General features: G+C 41.3%; 1 protein-coding gene across 1 annotated transcript in view; it reads right to left on the minus strand.

Moving 5' to 3' along the window:
* Nucleotides 1-4022, minus strand: part of FRMPD4 (FERM and PDZ domain containing 4) — a gene marked incomplete at both ends in the record, with an annotated part of 393220 nt that extends 389198 nt beyond the window's left edge. Inside the window, one exon of the mRNA XM_084201307.1 lies at nucleotides 3925-4022. Within this exon, the coding sequence (XP_084057433.1) occupies nucleotides 3925-4022 (98 nt within the window). The remainder of the gene's footprint in view (nucleotides 1-3924) is intronic.
* Between the last annotated feature and the right edge of the window lie 20110 nt (nucleotides 4023-24132).

Genomic DNA, 24132 nt, shown 5'->3' on the forward strand with positions numbered 1-24132 from the left:
TGCTGCCTCTCAGCCTTCTATCCTCCAGTTCCAGGCACAGCTGAGCCAAAATATCTCTCTTTCCTCCAAGAGCTGCTGCCTGAGCCCCAGCCATCCCTTCTGCCAGTGCAGAAACAGCCCCACAGCCCCTTGGGTAGGTGCAGACCCTCTCACTGCAAGCCCCCTCTCTCCCACCTTCTTCCCTGACCTCCTGTTGCACATCAGCCACGGCTGGGCACCTGACCCCAAACTCACGGGCCTTACACAATTGCACAAGAAACTCTGCTTCAAATTAGCTGTGCAGCAGCTAATTACTGCTGATTGGTGAGGGACTATTACTGGAGGGGTTCAGGAATGCACATTCTACCTCCTCAAATACCATGGTGCTCATCCTGCAGCTGTGATCACAAGTCTGTCATACTTGTGACAGAATATTGCAATATGAAGCTCTTTTTGCTTAAGGCATTTTATAGCATCTGCCCCAAAGTCAGAAAGAAAACGGTTGAATAAGCTCCAGAAATTCTTATTACCAAAAGCAAGTCTGCACAGCATTTAAAATACAGCTGGGGTCACTACAGTTCTGAGGTGTGGAATCAAGTGGAGTTGTTGGGTTTTTCACCCTCAGATTAATTTATCATAATATAATATTATAAACTATGAGAGTACCTGCCTCAATTCTGGAGGAAGTCATAGCCAGATCCAAACCTCTGATGAGAACTGAAAGTTTATGTAGGATTTAATAGAAATTGAAGACACTTCAATTAGCACTTCTTAGGGCTTGGCCTGGACATAACATATTCTTCCCCTCCAATGTAAAATGCTGAAACTGAAAGTTACCTGTTTTAGAGATATCTGTACAGACCTACTGTGTTTTACTGTGTTTACCTGATATTGTTATCTGTGTGTCTGATAGCCCGTGAAGCTGCTGGCCAATTTCAAGGTTATTTGACAGTGTAGCAGGAGAATCAAGGAAGTTTAGTTTGAACATGATTAATGGAAGGAGGAAGTGAGGTAGAGAAAAGACAGCCACCCAGGCTGAACCAGTGTGTGCAAGGTGGCTCAACCTCAAGACATAAATCTTCAGGGAATCAAAGCATAAGACTGGTTGCACTGCTCACTGAACTGCTTCTCCACCACCCTGAAATCCATCAAAAAACATCTGCTGGAAGCTTTCACTGCAAGTGGAATAAGTTTCTCAGTGAATCAAAGGCTTCACAGACAGCTAACAAATCATACACCTCTTAATGTGAAGGTCAGGCAGCTGCTGTGTTTCTATTCACATATTAAATGAATAATACTTACCCTAGAACTGACAGAACAAGCCATGTCACTGTCCAAGTTCATCCTACCTAACAGTGACCTCAATGAGGGTTAGACTGATTAGTATAAAAATACTTATCTCCAGCTTAAAAAAAAAACCTAAACTGAATGAAGTGGAAGATTAAAGTCACTTCAGCATCTTAATATGCTTTTTCCTGAAAGTTGTAGGCACCGCAGAACAGGAGTCAAAAGCAACTCTATCTGATGGTATTTCAGTATGTGATATAAATGTTGGTAAGAAAAGCTATAGAAAGAGTTGGCAAAGTTTACTGAACCCCCTATACCTTCACTCCCCATGCTTGTTTCACAAAGTGGAGCTAACCTCAGGTAGGGTATCTACATGATTGCAAGAGAAAATTATATTTGTACAATGGTTTATTATGTTCTTCACTAGGGCCAGCTATTTTCAACCATTAGTAGCCATCTAAATGGATACTGAATGTTGTGTTATGGAGGGAGGGTGGAAGCCACATGTAGAAATAGAAATGATACTTCAAGATTTATTTTAGCTAAGACTAAACTGAAAAAAATAATGAGACAATATTATGATAAGAAATGGACACTGCTCACTGTCCTAAATATTTGTATCCACACTCCCCTAATTTGTTGTCTTCCTTTATATGGTGCCATTTAAAGGTTTTATTTTGCTCTTTATAACAGCAGGAGAAGTGTAATTATTCTTGCTGGAAGCTGATGTGGTTTGTGCTATCTCATTCCTTTTCCCATTGATTCTTAAGGTAAAGGAAAGAATAGGCTGCAAGGTAACTTTTTTTTTTCTTCTCAAAAATGCAGCTTTTTCTTTGTGTGCACCAGCAAAGCAGTAAGCTCAGACTAGGGGAATGGCAGCAACCATGGCAGCTCACACCTGTGCCCATGGGAAAGCTTAAGCCCTGGCCCCAGTGGGAGTGTGGGATAGCTCCCAAGCCTCCTGCTCTCACAAACCTTGACAGAGGAGGTGATTAATGGGGTAATTTATCCCAGATCTAAGTTTGCATACATTCTCATACATGTGTATGTGTGTATATATATATATAATAGATATTAGATTTTATACATATATATATATATATATATATATCACTATAGATGATATAGATGTAGATGGATATAGATACAGATACAGATAAAGATATAGATATAGACATAGATATAGAGATAGATATAGATATAGATGATATATATAGATACAGATATAGATATAGATGATATCTATAGATATATGTCCTGCAGTACTGTATGATAGGAAAGGAAGTTGTGACCAGTTGCCTTCCAATGTCTGGGCTACCTGCTCATAATAAGCCCCTAAGAATATGCTGGTGTAGTGTACAGCTCTTTGCTTACTCCTGAGGGACAAAGATTCACTCCACATTCCCCAAACCAGGAAAGAAAAGGATGCCTTACAAACAAAGAGACAGGGGCACATGTCCAAGTGCATCTGCCAAAACTGAGTACATGATCTTGGCTCAGAGGAATAACTTGGATGAGAAAATGGGATTTAATTCTCCCCATTCCCTTGAAAGAAAGAAATAAACAGAAACATTGTAGTGCAGTTAATACAGCCACGGCTGAAAGACCAAGACTGTGGCCGATCGTACAGCAGCACATCAGCCAACACACAGCCTTCCAAAAGCAGCCCTTCCCCCTCCCTCTTCCCAAACCCAGAACTTCCTCCCCATTAAATCCTTTTAATCTACAAGGATCAAGGAGCAGGTGGATCCAACACAGCTTTGTACTGTACCGTAGCTGCCATTAGGAATGAGAGAAGCTTGGTCAGACAGATGGGAATTGGATGTCTGTAAGTATTGTGAGATTCAGGTTTTCACCTGATAGCTTTTGTACCAGAAAAACATTCTTCTCAATTAAAAATTCTGACTGTTTATATGTCCATATTACTGATTGAGAAGGATATCTGAATGTCTTTGTACATTGTTAAGTAGTTCTAAAGATTGTGCTGAAGTCTGGTGTGTGCATGATGATCAAAAGAGAAACCCTCAATTAGTACTGAAATTCAGCCAGGATTGTTCATCTTATCAAAGATTAAAACCAAAGAAAATTTTGGCACTGTCACTATGCTAGCCTAAAATCCTGTCAACATATATTTTTCTATGCCAATCTTTCTCTCACCTCACCAAACCCATCCTCTTTGCTGCAGTTTTGGCAGCTGCATATCCAGGTCTTCAACAGCAAAAGACACAGTATCTAGATAGAAACAAATACTCTCTTGCCCTCTTATTCTGAGCAGACTTTTAACCTCTTAAGAGAAGAAAGAAACGAACTCTCCTACTGCCATTTAAAAAATTACATGCATTAGCATATCACTAGTATGGGGCTGTCTTCTCTTTCAGAAATTCACCCAGGTCCAATTTTTTCCTTCTTTCAGTTGCTCCCGAAAACTTCATAGCCCCGGTGATACCGCACATGCACAAGGGGTGCCCACCCTTTAGCTGTTGTCTGCCCAGGTCACCCTCTGAGGGGCTGGAGGGCAGCTGCTGTAGGCACCCCTGCCATGCTGAGGGACACACGGACCTCAGTCTGTCCCCAGGTGATGCAGCAGCAGCTCTCAGCGCCGTGGATCAACCCTCTGCAGCACAGAAAGCAGCTACCAAATTAAGTGTTGTTACTCACGGGCAAAACTGCTCCTCTTCCACTCCATCCATGACTTCACTGATGTCCCAGGGAATGCAAAGGGTTTGCTTTTTCCCACTGCCAAAGTCCCTCTCCATGATGGAGGCAGGAATCTGTCACGGACCCTGCCCTTGGCGGGAGCAAGGAGTGCATGAAGCCACTCTGCACCTGCTGCCCCTCAGCTGGAAAAGACTGGTGCAAGCTGGGCTCACTCTGTCAGAGCAGCTCGGGGGAAGGAAAATCACACAGATGAGAGAAGGGGGGAGAGTGGTGGTGAGTGCATGGAGCCCAATCACTTTACATCATTTTGCAAGTTGGAAACAAGATACGGCTAAGAGGTCATGTGCCCTGAGTGATTTACAAACACAATGTCTGCACCAGAAGCCGCTTGAGGTTTTCTTTTCAACAGAAGCAGTGCCTTTTATTGGTAATTTGTCCAACATCCAGGCTTAGAGATTGCCCATCATGTATAAGGGAAAGTGTTAAAGCACTTAAAAATATATTAAATCACTGTTGAAACCCACACAGTTGGGGGATGGTGCTTCCTCCAACCAGTTAGCAGAAGTGTAGGATTTAGCACTTTCAGTAGCAGACTGAAAGCCTCTCCAAGGCAGCAAGCAGAGCCTTGGATCCTAGCACTCATATTCGATAAGGAAAAATAGCCTCTTTTTCTGAGCCAGCCCAATTTACTACAGGGATAAGGAAGATGACACTGTGAACATGGCTCTCTGTGTATCCACATTCCCCTCTCAAGTGAAAAATGAGGAGCACAGCAGCAGTCCTCCACTCGGTGTTGAATCAAGCCAGGATGCTGGCAGGAGAGGCTTACACAACACAGTGAATAAAGCACGTACCTTTCCTCGTGTACCTTTGTCTGGACAGGGATAACCATATAATGCTTGTAAAAACCAGAAGAGGGTCTTCCTTTACAGAAGAATATTGTGAACTCACATTTCAAGGGTTTAAAGTCCACCTAAAAGGAACTTTAAATGCAGTATGATCAGAGAGGAAGTGAAAGCTATCAGGTACTTTCCAGCAAGAAGAGGAAAAGAAAGAAAGATGCTGAGCATAGGGCAGCAGGCTGAATATCTCTGAAAGTCTTACCTCCAATTATGGAATACAGAGGATGATTTTAAAGGATATTGTAAATTCAAATTCAGTGTTTTAAATAATTTATAGTTAGAACTTCAGTCCCTTGAACAGTCTATCCCTACATTGGTTTAGCTTCTCTCATCTGCCTAATATGTTTCACACCTCTCTTGTAAGCACAAACTGAATTTAAAGAGGCTAGAGATTTTCTTAGAGAAAACAAGTTCAAATTTGGTAAAAAATGCAAAAAAACCTTTGGCACAAAAAAAGACTTTTTGTCAGAGGAAGGTTTTTTAAAAATCTGTAGTGGCCTCAGTACCTCCTGGGGCTGAATACCGCTCCATGGCTCTTAGTTGTGCTCTGGTCCTAATGGTGAAAATGTGCAGAATCCTTTCACACCAGCCACACTACACAGAAAAAAGAAAACAAAAAAAACCTAGACAAATCCTTGATGGTGCAACAAGATCTTGTGCTTGGGCCACCACAAGCAATTCAGGTACGCTGTGCTTAGTGAGGGAGGGCTGCATTGCACACTTGATAGAAAACACAGAGTGAGGGGGACAGTGTGGAGGGGAAGGAGGCAGAGACCCCAGGAGAAGAAGAGCATCCACCTTTTGGCCACAGCCTTGGGAGAACCAAGGTCTGAGGAAAGGGGTTCATCCATGCCCTGCTGGCTGCTTCTACAAGGCAAATGTACCTTTCACATCTACTGTAAGCAAGCTGAGCTGGGATCGCTGTCAGCCTTCTTAGGGTAAACCAGCTCGCTGAGTCTTCACACAATCTTCTTCTCACAGCCTTCACAAGTAGATGCCCAGGAGCAAGAGCTTCCCACTGCACTCAAACTGTGGCAGAAATTATGGTGCTAGTCCAGCTGGGCATTGCCCACTTCTACCTCTCCACCTCCTCCTGTCTCTTGGTGTATATAAAAACTGCAAGCCTGGAAATAGAACTCTCTATTTTAGTTTCAACACCATTTGGTACTGTGCATCTGTGACACACAGCCAAGGCTCTTAGGTAAAACCACAGTGCAAACAGCATTTAGAAGGATGAGAAGACTTTGGACTGGGGTACTGCTGCCCTGCACCAGAGGTGTTGCAGAGGCTCAGGGAGGATGGGAGTGCTGCATGACACAGCAACTCCAGGACTGCTACCAGGTACCTTGGAACTAGTTCTTATTCTGAGCCACAAAAGATATGTATGAATTTATGATATAGTTACTTATTCCCTCTGTCTAGGCCTAAGTTAACTCAAGGAGGGGCCTAAGGTATTTCTGACAATACAGATCTCAGACAGCACTGTTTTAATATGGCAGCATTGCTATTTCCCTCTTTAGCTGGACTGTGCTTGGTGTTCTCTCTTCCTACCACATCTAAAATAAGGACACTGCAGCCATTTTGACAATTCTCATATTGAAATTCCAAATGGCTGTGAGTGCAATGCAGGAAACACTTTAAGGGACTGTGGCTCTTCAATTATTTACAACAATATTACACATCCAGTTTTGTCTTAACATAAATAGCATCAAATGGGAGCAGAAAGAGAATAAAACATTTGAGCCTATTTTTGAGACACCTAACATGCCATGGAGCTCCACACCCACCCTCTGAGATCTGTTTGCTCCACTCGCTGCTGCAGCAGAGGGTGCATTGGTAATCCTGCCAGGGAAGAGAGAAAACCTTCCCTGGAGCAGACACTATAGTCTGCAAGGTACTTTGCAAATATTACTGAAAATATGCAACTCCTCTGTTTCTCTTAATGATGGCTCTAGAAACATTTTACTTCATGTTTAATTTTAGTTTGAAAATCCTGGCAGGGCTGGCACCGATGCAAATGACTTGTGCCCCACTAGGGCACAGATAAATGTGTAGGTGATCAGTGGGAGACCAGATGGCTTCTCTGAGCCCTGAGTGTGCAGGACCCCCACTCCCAGTTAAGATACTCCACCAGACTTGTTACTGCTGCTTTGTTTTTCATGTATCCAAATCAACCGTCACTGGAGATTTAGGAGCGCTTCATCACATAAAATTCTCACTGCAGGAGTATTTGGAATCTTTACCAGATGACTGGTGAATCTCAGGGTCAAGACAATATATCTGCTCTTGCCTGCATGTATCACAAAGTTAGAAAATGCAAGACACTCCTGTCTCCACTCACTCCCAGGGGCTCTGTGGCTTTAAGCAACTTACTGCAGGTAAGACTTCAGCAGTAGGGGAGAAAACACCCCAATGGTTTCTCTCCTTTGAAACCTATTTTCTAAAAGTAAACATAAGTCCGGAAGAATTATGATGCCTTTATTCCAGAAAGCCAGTTTGCACTGACCACTGACATTTAGAGGAGATACCTCACCTGTACAGGGCCCCTTCTGGATGCTTTGGCCCACTTCAGGCACAGCTGCAGTCCCCCACTAACTCCAACATCAGGGCTGGCTGTTCCCCTCACTCTCACTGCCCAGAAAAGCAAGTGATCTCTTTCAGACTGTTTAGGAGAAGATATTCAGAAGGGAAAGGAGAAAATTGACCTTATTTTGCCTTAGACATGAGAAAATATCCCCTTGCTTAGCTATATGACTGTGTTGGAGTAATTTTCATAACTTGGTCATAACAATTAAGGAAAGTTAAACACAGCTCAGGGAGATGCCTTCATATCCTTAATCTGACTTCCAAGAGCGATTCCATGGAAACATATGGAACTGCTCATACAAACAGAGTTACAGGATGTGCAAGCTTTCATGGCAATGGCTTGCTCTACATCCCATGACTTCTACAGACCTGAATCTTTGCTGATCAGTGCTCTTTCTTTGGAAATCCCTTCTGCAGCTGGGTTTGCAGGTGTACGGTGCAGTCACACAGGCGGGCTCTGTGGGGCAATGAGTCCCATGCTGCACAGACATTCACCAGACATTTCTACACAACCTCATTATCTCAAACTCAGTTGATAGTTAAAAAAGAAAGAATGGTTAAACAAAGGGAAGAAAAGGGAAAAGACAAACAGGCCATCTTGGCTGTTGAAAGCCTTTACAAAAGGCTTACAATCAACAAAAATATATCCAAACATTCAAATTAATTTTTTCTTTTCTTTTTTAAAAAGAAAAACATCCAATCCAAAGGCATTTTAATTATCTTGACCAGCCCTGATCATTCTCTGATACCTTCTCCCCCTCCTGGAACCTGAGAAAATAAAGTACCCTAGAGAATACCTAATAGCAGAGTCTCTGTTGCTCAACCGCACTCCTTCCAGAGAGCGTCTCTGATTGCAGACCCACCTGGGCAGTCCAGGTAGGAGAATTACTGAGGAAAATTATATTCCCATCCTCCATGTAGCCCAGTCCCACTTTCCTAAACCCCATCAGGGAGCTGATAGTGTTCAGCACTGCTTGGAGCTGCCTGGCATTGGCTCTGCCATACATGGAGGAAACTTCTGGCATCTTCTCACCAAAACCATTCCTGTAGCCTCCCCATTATCTTTTGGGGAGTAAATAAGTTTGTAAATTAAAAAGGAAAAGAAAATTTTTTTTGTATCAGGTGTATCAGAATAACTTGGTTAATTTTCACTGTGTGAAAAGGTAGATCAAAAACAAGGGAGTTTTTTCTTTTGAAATCTTATCTCTCCTCACAGATAAAGAAGAAAAGGAAATCTCTTTATAATTAGTCAAATTGGTTTTGCACTTTTCCTTTCTAGAAAATATATCAAATGAGGAATATTTCTAAAGAAATTACCATCATCTACCGCAAGGTTTTTTAGAGGCTGTTCAGTATCTAGAAGTTCACAGCAAATTTAGCGATATTTTCATTCACAGGTAGCCTTCAAAAATACATTTAACTGACATTAGGAACTTTAAGAACTTGTATTGTGTCTGACTTTTTGAGGAAGGCAAGGCACAATAACTTCTTTGTTCTCATTACATTAAATGGAAAAGTATTTTGGAGATGGCACATACTAGTGCTCAGCACCAGTCTCTGGTGTTCATTCAGGCACCAGTAAAAGTGCAACTCATAATTTGGATGAATGCAGGCCCTGTCAGGGAATGAAAGTGCCTGGGTGCTGTGTCTGCAGGGATTGTTGGACACAGAGTGCCTCCTGAAGGTTCTGACAGCCACCTTTAGATGAGGATCCTCCTGTCTATGGGCCAGTGTTTTTAACCAGGAAGTGTCACCAGTGCAATAGCAAATCATAATGTTGATTCAGAGAACTCCCTTGGAGCTTCTACAGCTTTTCAGTTCCAACCATTTTAACCCAGTTGGAGTCAGAGAGCAGAAAATTGGTCACTGCTTACTCAATTTTCTTTATTTTAGAGTTTGAAGCACAATGCTGGAATTGAGACTGCCCTATGCTGGGCACTATACAACAGTAAGAGTTAGTCAATAACCACAAAAGACTGCAATATAGATAGATGGGAGGTGGAAACAGAAACAAGACTGAAAGAGACCCAAATTGCCTGAAGCCACACAACAGCAAAGAGCAAGTCAATATCCTATAGACAGAATTGGATTTTACCTTTTAATCAGAAACATACCTCAATTTTTTATCATTTATAGCATTTTACTTCCAACATCAAACGATAGCTCCATAAAATCAAAGCAGTTCTCTGACTTGAAATACTTTCTGAGTTCCTCATTATCTCTGGTAAAAGAAACCTAATAGAGAAAAGCCAGGAATAAAGGAGTAAATCATTGGTATTGTTGCTTTTATTATTATCATAGCTGCACTTGAGCTTCCCACAAATTTTACATACAGCTGAAGTGAAGCTGAGCTTTTATTTCTTTCATTGATCTATATGGGCAAAATTATGTCAAGTCTCATTACTGCTTTTTAATCCTTCCCCTATTTTGAGTCTTGTTAGCTGAAGAGGAAGAAAGAGAAAATGCAGCTGACTTTTATCACTAAAACTCACCAACTGCGAATAAAAGAACAACAGCACATCAGGCACAGCTTGTCTGTGTCACATGCAAACTCAGCTTCGGTGCTGCCAGCATGTGTGTGGTGCTGCCCCAAAGCTGGCAGTGAGATGCTGGCCTGTGCACATTGGCACTCTGGGGACAGCCAGCACCCTCCTGGACTTCTGGGCCACTCTGGCTCTCACAGGTTCCAGGATGGGGGAAAGAGCAGCACCAAAATGTTGCTTTGCCCTTCCTCTCAAAGCAGATTAATCCTGCACGTGGTCACTGTCTGTATCTGTAGTGTGGCTGTGCTGGGGGAGAGGAGGATCTGTTCCGAGAAATCCCATCTTTTTTCAAGATTAAAAGAGAGAAAAAATCACACAGACACTGTGGGATGACTCTGACTCCCCTGTAAAGCTGATGGAAAGAGAATAAATGTAAATGCAGGCCCTGCAGCAGGACAGTGTGTGTGCTCTCCTACCAGCTCTCCTGGGACAGCTCCACTCTGTCCATGGGTTGTGGTGGGACTGGGAATGAGGGTGAGCCTCTAGCCAGGCCTCTCAGAAGTGCCCAACTCATTCTACCGCTGAAGAATTGCTAGAAAACATGATTCTGCATATTTTGTAAACCCATGTTCTCTTGCAACATCATTATCTCATTGGACTGGCTTCCTTTACACCACTGAAAGATAGAGAGAGCCCTTTGAGCTTCCTGGATGGTGATGACACAGCAATCAGTGATACCCTTTATACACTGAATTTTATGTACCTTCTTGTGCCTCATAAATGTGACACTCTCCTCGTGACTAGGTAGTTGTTTCAGTGTTTACCAGGTACTTCTGCCACAATATTCTATTTTGCTCCTGAGACTATAATTCTGTCACATATACAAAGCTGACTTAAAGTGAGAGAAGAGGAGATGAATTCCTAAACAATAGCATTATTGTTGTCATAAAATTATCCAGAGGGAGGACAAATTTGGCTACTTTTGTTGATTTAATCTTTTGCTCTTTTCACTGGATGGGTGAGTCAAGCTGCAGGAATGGGGACAAAATTTGGTGTGCAGAAAACAGTTCTCTTACCCAAGTCATCCCCTCTTCCAAGTCAAAAAGAAGTATCTGGAGTTGGAGTTCTAAACAAAGTTTTAGAAAAATAGTCTTATCAGGCATCACAGGTTCTTTTAAGAGCTTCATCAGTTCATGATGAAATGAGCTCAAAGATGAGATGAATGGATCAAGTCAGCCTGATCAACAGAAAAAGAGAAGATATAAAAAAGAAGGTAATAAACACATTTCAGCTTGTAATTAGTCTATCAAAAGCTCTGCTTTCTCTATAGTCTAATATAAGAGAAAGATTAATAAGATTTTTTCAAAGACTGGTTGTATGATCATTAGACTCTTCCTTTTATTCACATTGATTTTTAACCTTCTCTTATAAGAACTTTTTTTTTTTTAATTTATGTAAGGAGCATTATTAAGCATCTTTTTCCCTTTTTGTAACATCTACATGTGTGAACAGCAGACAAATTATTAAAGCTTTGAAAGAGCCTCAAAAGACATTGCCTCTGATACTGCTAACAATCAACAGATGAAGGGGACAATGTTTTAACCCACCATTTCCCAAGCTGTTTCTCTCATCCCCTATGCACCTGACTTTCCTGGACCACAGCAAGGAATATTAAAAGCATATTTTACTCTGAATAAATTATACCAAGTATTTAATGTAGAAAGTAGACTTGCCCAGACATGGTAGCTCTTCCATCCCAGCACTCACCACCTCAGGGCTCCTCAGGAGAACAGCTCTGGTGCAGACTGTTCACACTTCTGCTCCCTCTGCACGTGTGATGTTTGGTTTCTGTGAGCAGGCAAGATTGCAGCTCCAGCCTGGATAGGATTGCTAAATGTTTTGACAGTTTGAGAAAAAACCAATAATGCAGCTTGTTCTCATATTGTAAATGTAACTGTTTGCATAAAAATTCCCAGAGATGCTGCTGGGAACTCTGTTTAATTGGATTGTAAGATCTCCATGCATCATTGAAGGACCACAATCAACAAGCCCTACCTACAGTTGCTTAAAAGTGGAAGCCATTTAGAAACAATAACAGCCAACAAAACCAATCTAAACCCCTACAGCTCTAAAGGCCTTGTTACTGCTTTACATCCTGCATCATAAACCTGCAAGCATTGCGTGGACTTGCTATTTTTTGGCTCAACTCTGTCAAAGCCGGTGAAAATGGGAACCACACATAATGCAGAGGGCTCCAAACCTGAGCATTATACATGAAATATAGGGATTTAAAATCATGTAACTCTGTTTTCCAAACCTAACAACAGTTGCTGTCAGCTGCATGAAGAGTACAAATTGAAATCTGCTGCCAAATCAAGCTTAAGCCTTAATGTCAAAGCCCAGATTTTATGAAAAGGGTAGATGTTATTAAAAAGACAGCTAATCAATCAATTACTGACACTCAGCTTCTCACCAAATCTGGTGCCATTTGTAACACGTATTGAGATCCTTGACTGGAATGAGATGCAGCAGAAAGGCAAAGAATGATTGTGGGCACTCACAGCCTGGTGATGAAGTGCCAAGGAAATGTCAATAGCAGTCAAACAGTAATTTTCCTGATTACAACATGTAATCTAGGCTCCCCTTTCCTTGGGGCTGATGCAGAGTTTTAGATCAACAGCTTCAGACAACTGAATTACAAGCTGTGGCTGGGTGAAAAAACCACATTGAACTCCAAAGGTAGCCCTCAGTAGCATTATCTTCAGTGGAACATAAGCACATCCTTAGTTTTATAAATGTGTTTAAGTGCCATCCTGATGGGAATATGTTGTTAATGAGGCTTATTACAGTAGTTTGTATTGGAGTCATTTACAGGCCTGAGTCCCAGTGTGTTTGGCATAGCACAAGAATTGCAGTATCAGTTTCTCTGCTCTCTGAATTACAGGGTCAAAGTATGGGAGAGAGAAACAAGTGATTGGCACAGAGAGATGGAAAGTGGAGAAGAAGCAGCAGGTATGTACACAGCAATGGGGCATTAGAAAATAATGAGGTAAATAGATGTCGCTGGACATGGAGAATTGCTTTCCTCCCTTTCATCTAAGTTCAGATTTTACAAAATCTGTAAATTTATGAATTTGAATTGGCTGCCCAATACCATCTGCATCCTATGCATTTATCTGGATCACCAACTGATGATGAAGGTAAATCCTACTTTAACACACATCTTCATCTCCTGGTGCTGGAATGGTGCCCCAAATGAATAACTCAGATGTAGACATTGTACACAGTCACTGCCCATAAAAAGTAACAAAAGATTACTTTTAATGCTAATACTAATGACTCCCACAGTAACTTTGGCTGAAGGGTGGACATTCACAGTGTGTGAAGCTTCTGTATTTATCCAATTGCACTGCAAGTCAGGCAGGAGCTCCTGGGAGAGCCTGCAGCTTGGTCAGAGAAGGCTTGTCCCCACACAGCCCATGACACTGGCACAGGCAGCCTTGTGCCTGCTGAGAGAGCCCTTTGCCCGAGCCCTGTGCCACATGCACAACAGCCTTGCAGCAGCAACCCGTGGGTGAAGCCTGGTCAGGCAGAAGGTCCCTCCACACAGATTTTGCCCTTTCCTGCAGCAGGTTGCTGTGTAAAACTGGTGGGGAGCTGCCATCTACATGGCACTGTGAGAAAGGCTGCAGGTCTTGCAGCTGGACAATGCTTCCTGCCTCACTGGCACTCACCCCTGAGCTTGTGTGACCTCACTACAGGCTAGGGCTGGCTTTACTGCAGTCATCTTGTTATTCTAGGTGACCAGGAGTATGTGGTACACCTGAGCACGTGCTCTCAACCTGACTCTTCATGCCTGTAGTGCCACTGAAGTTAGTGCATAAGTGTGCCTCTGTCACACCCAAAAGGGACATTTTATTTTGTATTTAACCAGTCATGTGGCATACCTATCTCCTAAGCCTCTCTTCTTTCTCAAAAGGATAAACCTTCTTATTTCCTGACACAGTCTTGGCTGGATGAGGGTCCCAGCTTGATTACCAGTATCTTTTGAAAACACCCAATATTAAGATCTCCAGAAGCAGAAGAGATGTCTGAGGTTTAATTGATTCTAAAGAAAAGCTGACAGGCAACAGTAGCCTTGGGGTGGATACAAGAAATGCAGAGCCAGAAGCGCATCTCCTTCTGCTGGTTCTCTGGGCTGTACTCCACCAACAGGTGTCTGAACCACAGCCTGTTCTGCAAGGTACTGCAAAAAGGAAAATCATAAAGATGGCCATTAGATTTGAAAACTTACATGATAAAACAAAGCAAATGGACACAAAGACCAGATGTACCATTGTGACAATCTCAGAGTGTCATCACGCTTGTTTCATAATTTCCTTTGTACCTTTTTCTACCAATGCCTATAAAGACATTTATGAAGGCATTAGCTTTGCTGTGAAGAATTACTCCATAAAGCACATTGCAAATTATATCATGCACTCTTAAAAAAATTTACAATATTCAGTATACTATACTATAAATATTTCTAAAACTTCAACAATTTCTAAATAGTTGCCAATTGCAACTGTGTAAATGAAATGCTACAATAAACAACTATGTTCTGTTGTTCTCTAGATGCGTTCACTGTTTTGGATAATCTTTTACAGTGCTGCAAAAGAGGTTTTGTATTAATTAGCTGGCTCTTGTTTGTTGAAAGCAGTTGATTTACTAAATATCTTGCTTATTAGTGTGGAGGCACAGAACAGAAGGCAACGCTTCATAATAGCATTTTAATAAATAACCTTGAATACTTGACTTTTAATAAGTAGCTGACAGGAGATGGGGTACCAGTTTTTCTCTGTGAAAAGATTCAACTGAGGGAATCTGGTGTTTCCTTGAGGTTGATGGTATCCTTTCCTGCCATGTTCTGTCACAGCTGTTCAGGCCAAGAATCATGCCTGTGATAGCTCAATACATCAGCCGAGATCCCAATGGACAGCAGCACCCTTTACTGACTCATTTTGCAACCTTGAGCTAATTAACCTCATGTCATCTATTCTTGTAAAAATGTGTGAAATTAATTCTGTGGTGGTATAACCCCAGCAGGCAGCTCAGGCCCACACAGCCATTCACTCAGTCTCCCAGCAGTAGCATGGGGAGAAGAATCAGCAGGGTAAATGCACCAAACCTCAGGGGTTGAGATAAAAACAGTTTAACAGACACAGCAAGGGAAATAAGGAACTCATCCACCACTTACCATGGGCAGATGGGTGTTCAGCCATTTCCAGGAAAGCCACACTCCACCACATGTACCAGTGACTTGGTGAGACAAACACCATCACTCCAAACAGCACCAGCTTCCTTCCTTCCCAGCCCTGTAGGTTAAACATGACACCATATGGTGTGGGATATCCCCTGGGTCAGTTGGGGTCAGCTGTGCTGGCTGTGTCCCCTCCCAGCTCCTTGTGCACCCCCAGCCTCCTCGCTGGTGGGGGTGAGGAGCAGAAGAGCCTTGGATCTGTCTGAAGTGCTGCTCAGCAATAACTGAGATGTTGGTGTTTTACCAACACCTCTCTCACCAGTACAAATCCAAAACATAATGCCTATCAGCTCATGTGAGGAAAGTAGCCTCCATCCCAAATAAAACCAGCACAGATTCATTGTGTGCATGTATGGTATTTGGAAGAAGTAAAAAGTGGATAAGTATCACCTTCTACCATAGGGAAATTGTTGGACAGGAATCAGCTGTAGAGTTATCATACCCACCTCTATCAAATCCTGACCAGTGTGAGAATCATCATCCTTGGATTTGTTTAATGAATCTCACCTCAATTGGAAGCTTTGAAAAAGTCTTTATAAAAAAAGAGGTATTATTTATGAAAAAACTAGAACTAATTCAGTTTGGAGAAATCAAATATATCAAAGTGATATGCAGAACATTTAGCTTACCCTCTGGACTTCTTTGGTGATAACTAGTTATTCTTCATTCAAAAACATAACTTAATCAAATTACCAGCTGTGTTTTTACTTTTTTTTTTTTCTTCTTACTATAAGTCCTACCTGTACTGAAGATATATAGATATATATGACACATGTATATGCTATTCCCTCCTGGCATTAATGGCCCTGCTGGATTTAGCATGTGCATGATTTTGCCCCAGGATGTGTTTCTACACCTGTGTATGTGGCAGAAGGCATAGGGAGGAGATTATTTTCCAGCCTTTGACAGCATGAAGGATTTCAGTACCAATGTTAGGCACACTGAATCTCCTCACCAAAGTGAAATTAAATCTGCTCTCAAGAAGTAGTGGCATGGCAGAGACTGTCTCAAATGCATGCTTTGATACATCACTAAAGTCAAGCAATAAAAGGTGCCAAACAAAAAGGAAGTGCCTCTGATTAGTCTAAGTAGAGATCAGGGAAACTTGGTTACGTTCAACCTGAGACTTTAATCACTACTCTTTTAGTCACCTCTGTGTTTTCCACATATAAAAAAATTAAACAACATTAAAAACATGGTTTATTTGCAGTTCTTGTCCTTATGATCCTTAAAAAGGCAATGGGGCTTAGGGGACAATGAGACATGAGAAAGATGAAATAGGATTTGAACATGCAAGAATGTTTTCTGCATGCAGCCAGGCTAATCCAGATCTCCAGCAAGTCCCTAATTCACAGACCACTGGGACAACAGAAGGACTGCACTGACTTCACAGGCTTTGCAGTCCACAGTATAAATGCCCAAATTACATTCAGAGTTTTCTGAAATCTGAATCGGTTCAATCTAGAAAATGTTACACCACAGTAAGCACTATCAATTCTTTTCTACCCACACTTACTCTTTGTTACAATATGCTTCATTTAATTTTAAATATAGGCTATTTTTTAATGGGAAAAAATTTTCAACCCTCTGAGATTTCAACCCTCTTGGGATTTTGCAAAGCCAAATATTCCTGGGTTATGCCATTCTTGTTCTACTTTGGTAGCCATTACCTTAGTAGATGTAGAATAGGAAAATAAAAGGAGTAGGTTTTCCTTGTTCAATCTGGACAAAGCATTAGTAAATATCCTTCAGAAAAAGAAAATGTAACAGGGGTGATTCATAATTTTTATAGTTTTCCTGGAAAAATGTAATCATAGTTTTTCAGAAACATTTTAATCTGGAACTGGCTATATGGTTTATTTGCAGGCATAAACAAATAAAGGACACACACAATCACACACATACCCCTGACCAGACAGCATGGCCAACCCACCCTGTGCTAACTGAAGACATCCCCAGATAGGCCTGCATGGATTTCCAGGGGGAGCCCACAGTGTCAATGGTAACTGGGCCAAGAAACTGTCTTGGCAACCCTAATCCTGTCTCCAGAGAAAATCAATTGCTAGCTGAACTGTAGCAATCCAAAGGTATCCATTCTGCCCAGATTGTTATGCACCAGGCAAGCAGCCCACCCAAAAATTTCCCTCCCTGATAGCCAGAACACGTTCCAAGGATCTTTCCAAAGGATGGAGCATGAAAGCTGTGTGAGAAATCTCAATAGCATCTACTGCTGGGGAAGCCATTGGTCCAGAATAATCCACAGCAAGCCTTGGCACAAGGACTGGTACCAACCTCCATGGCAGTTCTCCTTCACAGCACTCTTCCAAATGGGTGCTTGCAAATTTTGAGGAACACGCTGTTCTTTTCTCCATAACTCTGCATGCTCCCAGCCTATTTGTATGCTTTTGTAGCTCGTGTGGCATTCTGAAGGCTGTGATTATTAAATGCTGGGGCTTGCTCCTCTTTTTCCATTGAGAAAAATGCGTAAGAAACAGAAATTATATTGCTACATTAACACAGAATCAGGAGAAGGAAGTTACAATGAGTTCCCCAAAGACAGATGATTCATACATTTCATAAGAATTGTACCATGTGCATTAGCTGTCGTTGTCAGATAACATTATTGTTGCAAGCACTGTTGCACATAAGTACTTCATTTATCTAAATCGAGACTTTACACTTCTGCACACTCTGCAGGTCCCAGCCCTGCCATGATGGAGTTACTAGCATGATGCAGCAATGTATTATAGTGTCAGATCGACTCACATTTCACATTTTTAACTAAAGAAAATCAAAATAACAAAATGCAGCCATAGAAGGAACAACTGCTCTCATCTGCAGCTACTCCTACTGAAGAGTCATTAAATAATAGCAATAAAAATGAGAGAATATGTTGGTATTGACAACCTGTTTAGACTGGAATAAAAGATTTATCTTTTACTCGATGCAATTATTTATTTCTATTAGATGAAACATCACTAATTTTTTCCTCTACTACTTTTTGGCCCTCAATATTCAATATCTTCCTAAGCCCAGAATATGTTTCCATTTAGTCTTCAGGGGTTTGGGGTCAGTCTTACCCTCTTATTTTGATTACTCCATCCTGCCACTCAGCCACCTTCCTCATGAATAAGGTTGGTTTGTCTCCCATTCTAACAGATTCCTGCCTACATTAAGAGAGGTGGGAATGTTGTCAGCATTAGTGGGAACTTCACCTTTCCAAACCCCTAGTGCCCTCAGCCTGCCCAAATATGACTTGTGAGGATGGTACTTACCATGTGCTAGATGAGAGCTGCAATGTCCACCTGCTTCAGCCACTTCATCCTCAAACACAAAACAAGGAGCAGGAACGTGGGTCACACCTCTCAGAGTTTTGATGCCAGGAAGGCAAACTAAAACTAGATCCAAGAATATGGAAATAAACATAATTTTAGTACACAACACTGCTCCAAGCTACCTGGCAACTGTAAGAAGTCATTTACTCATTATGCACTTATTCTGTGAGCAGGAGGGAATCTTCTGGGAGACTGACATGATTCAAGTCATAAAATGATCATTGTCACAAACCTGAGTTGACTCTGCTGGCAGCCTTTCACATTTCATTTCCAGCTGTAATTAATGAGCCGTTTTCCAGAATGCAAATATAAGATTTTTAAAGCTTTTCTTTAAAGCTTTTTAGCTTCATTTTCCATTTTTGTATTTTCCGAGGTACACGAAATGTAGAAATATAAGGTGGAATGACAACAAGATGCAAAAGGCATAGAAAATTATGTAAATATTTTACATAAAACAAAGAATTCCACTTGCCTTGAGACATGTCGGAACGCATATATTAACTTAATTTCAATTACAAATAAAACTGCCTTTCTTGCAGCTAAGTTAGATTGGAGCCAATGCTTCACTTCACTTTGCATAAAGACAAGGATGCCGAGACAATATTCCAGGCATAAAAATGTACAAGCCCAGATATCTCAAGACAGGAGTATTGCTTAGGCATCTCCATGCAGTACATTACCAAAAAACACAAAAAAACCCCCAAGTGAACAACAAAAAACCCCACTAACCCAAAACAAAGCCCAAAACCCCAAATTTGTATAGCACCAAGCACTATTGTAGTGGGAGGAAAGGTGCCCCAAACCCTTTGTTAAGAAAAGGAACAGATGGCAGTAAATAGCTGCACTCTCTTTCTCTGTGAGTTGTAGTTTTCATGTTTTCCAAGACTTTTACCAAGCAGGTAAATCAATTCCCATTTTTCAAATCAATATTTTCTTGTCTTGAATGTCTTGTGCTGATAAAGCACTTTCAAGCCCAACTTGAGTTTCTCTTTGTGTTCCACATTTAATATTATTATTGGAAACTAGAACTCTGCAATTGTCATTATGGCAAAATTTTTGCCACAGCATTGTTTGGAACAAAATCTAAATTTATTGTAAAGATAAAGATTCAGCAATGAAGACCCTTTATGATGGCCGTCTAGATTCAGCTGTAATTTGAAAAGCAAGAATTTAAAGATCAAGCCTACCAGTGCCACTCTGCTGTTTTTTCTGGCCAGTTTTTCACAACTCACCCTAAGAAGGTATTTGATATTTGCATGCAGCTGCAGTGTCCCAGCTGGAGTGCCACTGAGGAAGCACAGACAGATTTCTGTAAAATTGAAATTTCTGGTGAAGCTTGACCACTTTTCTTTGTAATTTTTGGACTTGTCCTATATCAAGCTAATCAAACTAACCCCTCAAAATATCCAGCACATAAAATTGGTTTTACGTCATTATTTTAGGAATTTTTCTGAGGTGGCTCTGCCTTGCTCAGCTGAGTTGCTCAATATATTTATGGCACTGAGCAAACATTATGAGTCAGAAATCACAGAATGGGTCAGGTTAGAAGGGGTCACAGTGGGTCATCAGGTCCAATCTCCTGGCTCAGGCAGGAGCATCCCAGAGCACAGAATGCATCCAGACAGTTCTCTAGGGAGGGAAACTCCAGACCCTCTCTGGGCAACCTGTTCCAGTGCTTGGACACATGCACAGTAAAGAAGTGTGATATAGAGATATATAAAATACAGCACTTGATACTCAAAGCTGGAAAAAGACTTGAACTTTGAAAGAAACACATAAAACCTCTTCATTTCCAAAGATGAAATCACTTCTCTTTCATTATCTGATGCTTCTTGGAGACCTCATCTTTAGAGTTCAAAACCAGAAATATCCAACTACCTTATGTTCAGGATGTTTCAGCAGGGCTGGAGATCATGTAGCAGATAAAACAAAGATGTTGTCTGAGATTTCTAGACCAATGAGAAATGCTTTTGTGAACCTGAACTTTCAGACACTGACATAGCATGAAACCTTTTGAAAATCTTCTCTCACTATCAAGCACATCACCCACTGAGAAGGCAAAGACATCATCATTTGATGGAGCTTCTGCTGGCTCCATGTTCACTCTTTGCAAGAGGTTCTGACAAAATATTCAGAAAAGGAGATAATTTTTCTGAAACAAGCAGAGTATATGCTTCTATGTCAGGGTGCTTATGGCTGTAACTAAAAATATGGAGATCAGTTAAAAGAGTGATGCACTTAGACTGAGAGGCAGTGACTTCAGAAAACACAGAAAGCCCTAGAACAACACAATCCAGTAGTTCTGGTGAGATTATAGTGTTTCCATGAATGCATCATTTAAAAATAATGCTGTACATCTCTGAAGAATATAGTTCAACTCAGATTTAATATGTGTTCACTGCTCTCTACTCCCAACTGCTATTTTAGAAGAAGCCAAAATATTGAGCAAACATATTAGAAAGCATGAAATACATTTCAAGTTCCAGTAAAACAATTGGAATCTTCTAGAATTTGCTTAATTATGCAACGTAGTTAGTCCTTAGTTAGTGATTTAAAACTTAGGCTAAATATACAAGAAAAGCCTGTCATTTCACTGGAAATAAATAAGGCTTTTTTCACAATAAGTATTTGCTTTTTTTTTTATTAAATTTTTATATTATTATAAAACTCCTACATCTTATGATTATGTTGCCCTGCCAAGTTAAGATACTTTAATTAAGCTGAAACCATCTAGATTTGCTATAATCACCAGAGAAAAACAAAATATGAAAAATGAATCTGCAATAAAAACATCTTCCTTGACGTCCGGGCCGGCTGTTGTCTGTCGCTGCCCAGACACGCGTGAGATGGGTTTGCTCTGATCGGGCTTCAAAGGACAAGGCTGGACTCTCAGGTTTGGTCTTCAAGGTTGTTTATTATTTCTTATCTACAAAGTTTTCTCTCTGCTCAGCCGGGATCTGACCAGCAAGGCAGCTAAAAACACTCTGACCACCTACAGGGCAGTCGTGTCTTTTTATAACAAAAATTATGTAAATCTTATTTACCTTTTGTTTCTAATACTTATCATTCTTATTAGCAAGTGTACTTTCACTAAGAACTTATTAAAAAATATCTGCATCACACAGAAAATGGAAGACATGAAGAAGGAAGAAGAACTACGAGGCAGGTTCAAATTCTTCTATCTTGTTTCTATAACTCCTCTGTACTAAAATTTTAAAACCTGTGTTTTGCTTTGTAATTATACTGTTTTTATATTATTTAAACTCTAGTGATTCTCATATCTTCATATACAGGTGATGTAAATATACATCTCTAGATGGATCAAAGTCAAGCTACCAGGCACTTTTGGCAACATTTTAAGACTCTCGAGCCCTCTAAGGGTTCTCACAGTAGTTTTGGATACCTGGAGTGATGTGCTGAGTTCTCACACTTGAGACATTTTATCAAAATGGTGATTTTGAAACCAGCTGTAGGCCAAAAAAGCACATGAAATCCCTCAGGCTGGCAGATCCAGAGGTCCTTTATCAGTAGAGGTGAAACTATAATTTCAGCAACAGTTCAGCCATTAAAGCTATATTCAAACAGCCAGCTAATGGTCAAACTCCTTCTATAACACATGATGAAATAAAGTTATATAATTATAGTCATTACAAAATTCATTACATTTCAAATGTACACACATAGAGGTTTGCAGAAATGAGGTTCATCGTGCAGGAGCTCATGCTGTGCAGAAGCAAGAGTGCACCAAGTCTATGCTTGTGAGCTGTTAATGCTGTGAGGAACTGGGACTCTCAGAGCAGCCATTTCCAGAAAACACAGGAAAGGCCAACATTCATAACCTCTGCTTCAAAAATGCAGGATGCTGACTGAGAACAAGGTTTGTTGGGCCACATCCATGCTACCAGCCCCACTCCTCTGTGGCTCCTCTGCAGCCCACACTCCTTCCCTGCCAGCAGGAGGGAGGTGGGCATGGACATCTCACAGCCAAATCTGCACAGTCCACAGAGCACCCAGAAGACACAGAACAAGAGAAGCGTTCTGAGGAGGAAAACAAAAATTTGCATTGGAAAAAGTGGCATCCTGGAAATGGGGAAAATATCCATGCCACTGTACAGACGTCCCCTTGTGAAGAATGAAAAGCAAGCAAAATGCAATTGTAGAGAGGTCTGCCATCCTCACCTTCCTTCTGCTGCTGCATTGCCTAAGTAACTTGCTGGCTTTTAGCATCCCTTCTACACGATTATCTGCACTGTAAGTCAGAGAGCCGTGGGTTAGATGCATTAAGGGATCCAGGTTTTGTGGCAGCAGCCATTGCAGTGTCTGCCCTCCTGGTGCCTGGCTGCTGAGTGCCTCCTCCACTGGATTTGTAACAGGCAGAGTAGGGAGCAAGGATGCTCCAGGGCTTGCTGAGAGACACCTCAGAGAGGCACCTGCCTGAGAGCCCACTGCTCGTGTGGCCACACCTGAGTCACAGTTAAATTAGCTTCAAGTCATGCCAGGGGACATTTAGAAATTGCTTCACTAAAAGGCTTGTCAAGCCCCAGAACAGTCTGCCTAGGGAAGTGGTTGAGTCACCAGCCCTGAAGTTATTGAAAAAAAGGAGTAGATGTGGCACTCGGGGACAGGGCTTATGGTGGACTTGGCAGTGCTAGGCTTACAGCTTGCCTTGATCTTAAAGGTCTTTTCCAACCTCAAGGATTTTGTGATTAGCATCAGGTTGGAACTTCTAGCCTGGAGTCCTCTCCTGCACTGCAGCTGTACAATGAACTCAGGCCTGTGTAACACAGGGAAAGTCATTGCCTGTGTGACAGGGAAGCAGGAGACTTCCATTTTAGCCAAATTACTAAATTGTGTACAGGTCTCACTTGCTATCCCAACCATGCTGCTGCAGGCTTTATGCTCAGGATGTTCCTCTCCCTTCCTGTGCAGTCATACTCCTGAGCAAAAAGTCATTAAAAAAATCACTGGACTAGAGAGAAGCTGCCTGATCTTTTAACTAATGACTGGGAAATTTGATCAGAAGTATAGAGGCTTGGTTTCTAACCACTGCACTAACAGCTATTTCTGTGCACAGAAATAAAATATTTAATACTGGTGAACACAAGTATGAAAATCTGTATGTATAAAGAGCTAGCATAGGGAACGGCAAGTAAGGATCAAAATTTAGGGTTTAATATGTGAAATTACTCAGTCCCACTTAGGGATCCTCAAACCTTTATGAATTTGGGCTAATAATGGCAGATTTGAACCACAGGCCCTTCAGACTATTACCAGTCTTGCCCTGAGACAACCATGTCAAATGCAAAGGTGTATTCATTCCTGCAGCAACAGCACTTTGACTATTTGTCAAACTATAAAAAACTATAATAAAAATGAATAATTATAGTAATACTACAACTAATAATACTATTACTATATCTACTAATAACCCTATTTGTTTATTTCCTATATAACTACTCAACTTCACATGGCAGTGGCTGCCCCCAACCTTAGACATTTTCATGTAGTAGTGTGCACACCCTTACCTGGGAGGATAACAATAATGCTGGACCATAAGCAGCTTAATTTCACAATCTGATTTCCTCCATGTTTCCACTAAA

This window comes from Fringilla coelebs, assembly GCF_963513975.1.
Source record: "Fringilla coelebs genome assembly, chromosome: 2".
Lineage (NCBI taxonomy): Eukaryota > Metazoa > Chordata > Aves > Passeriformes > Fringillidae > Fringilla > Fringilla coelebs.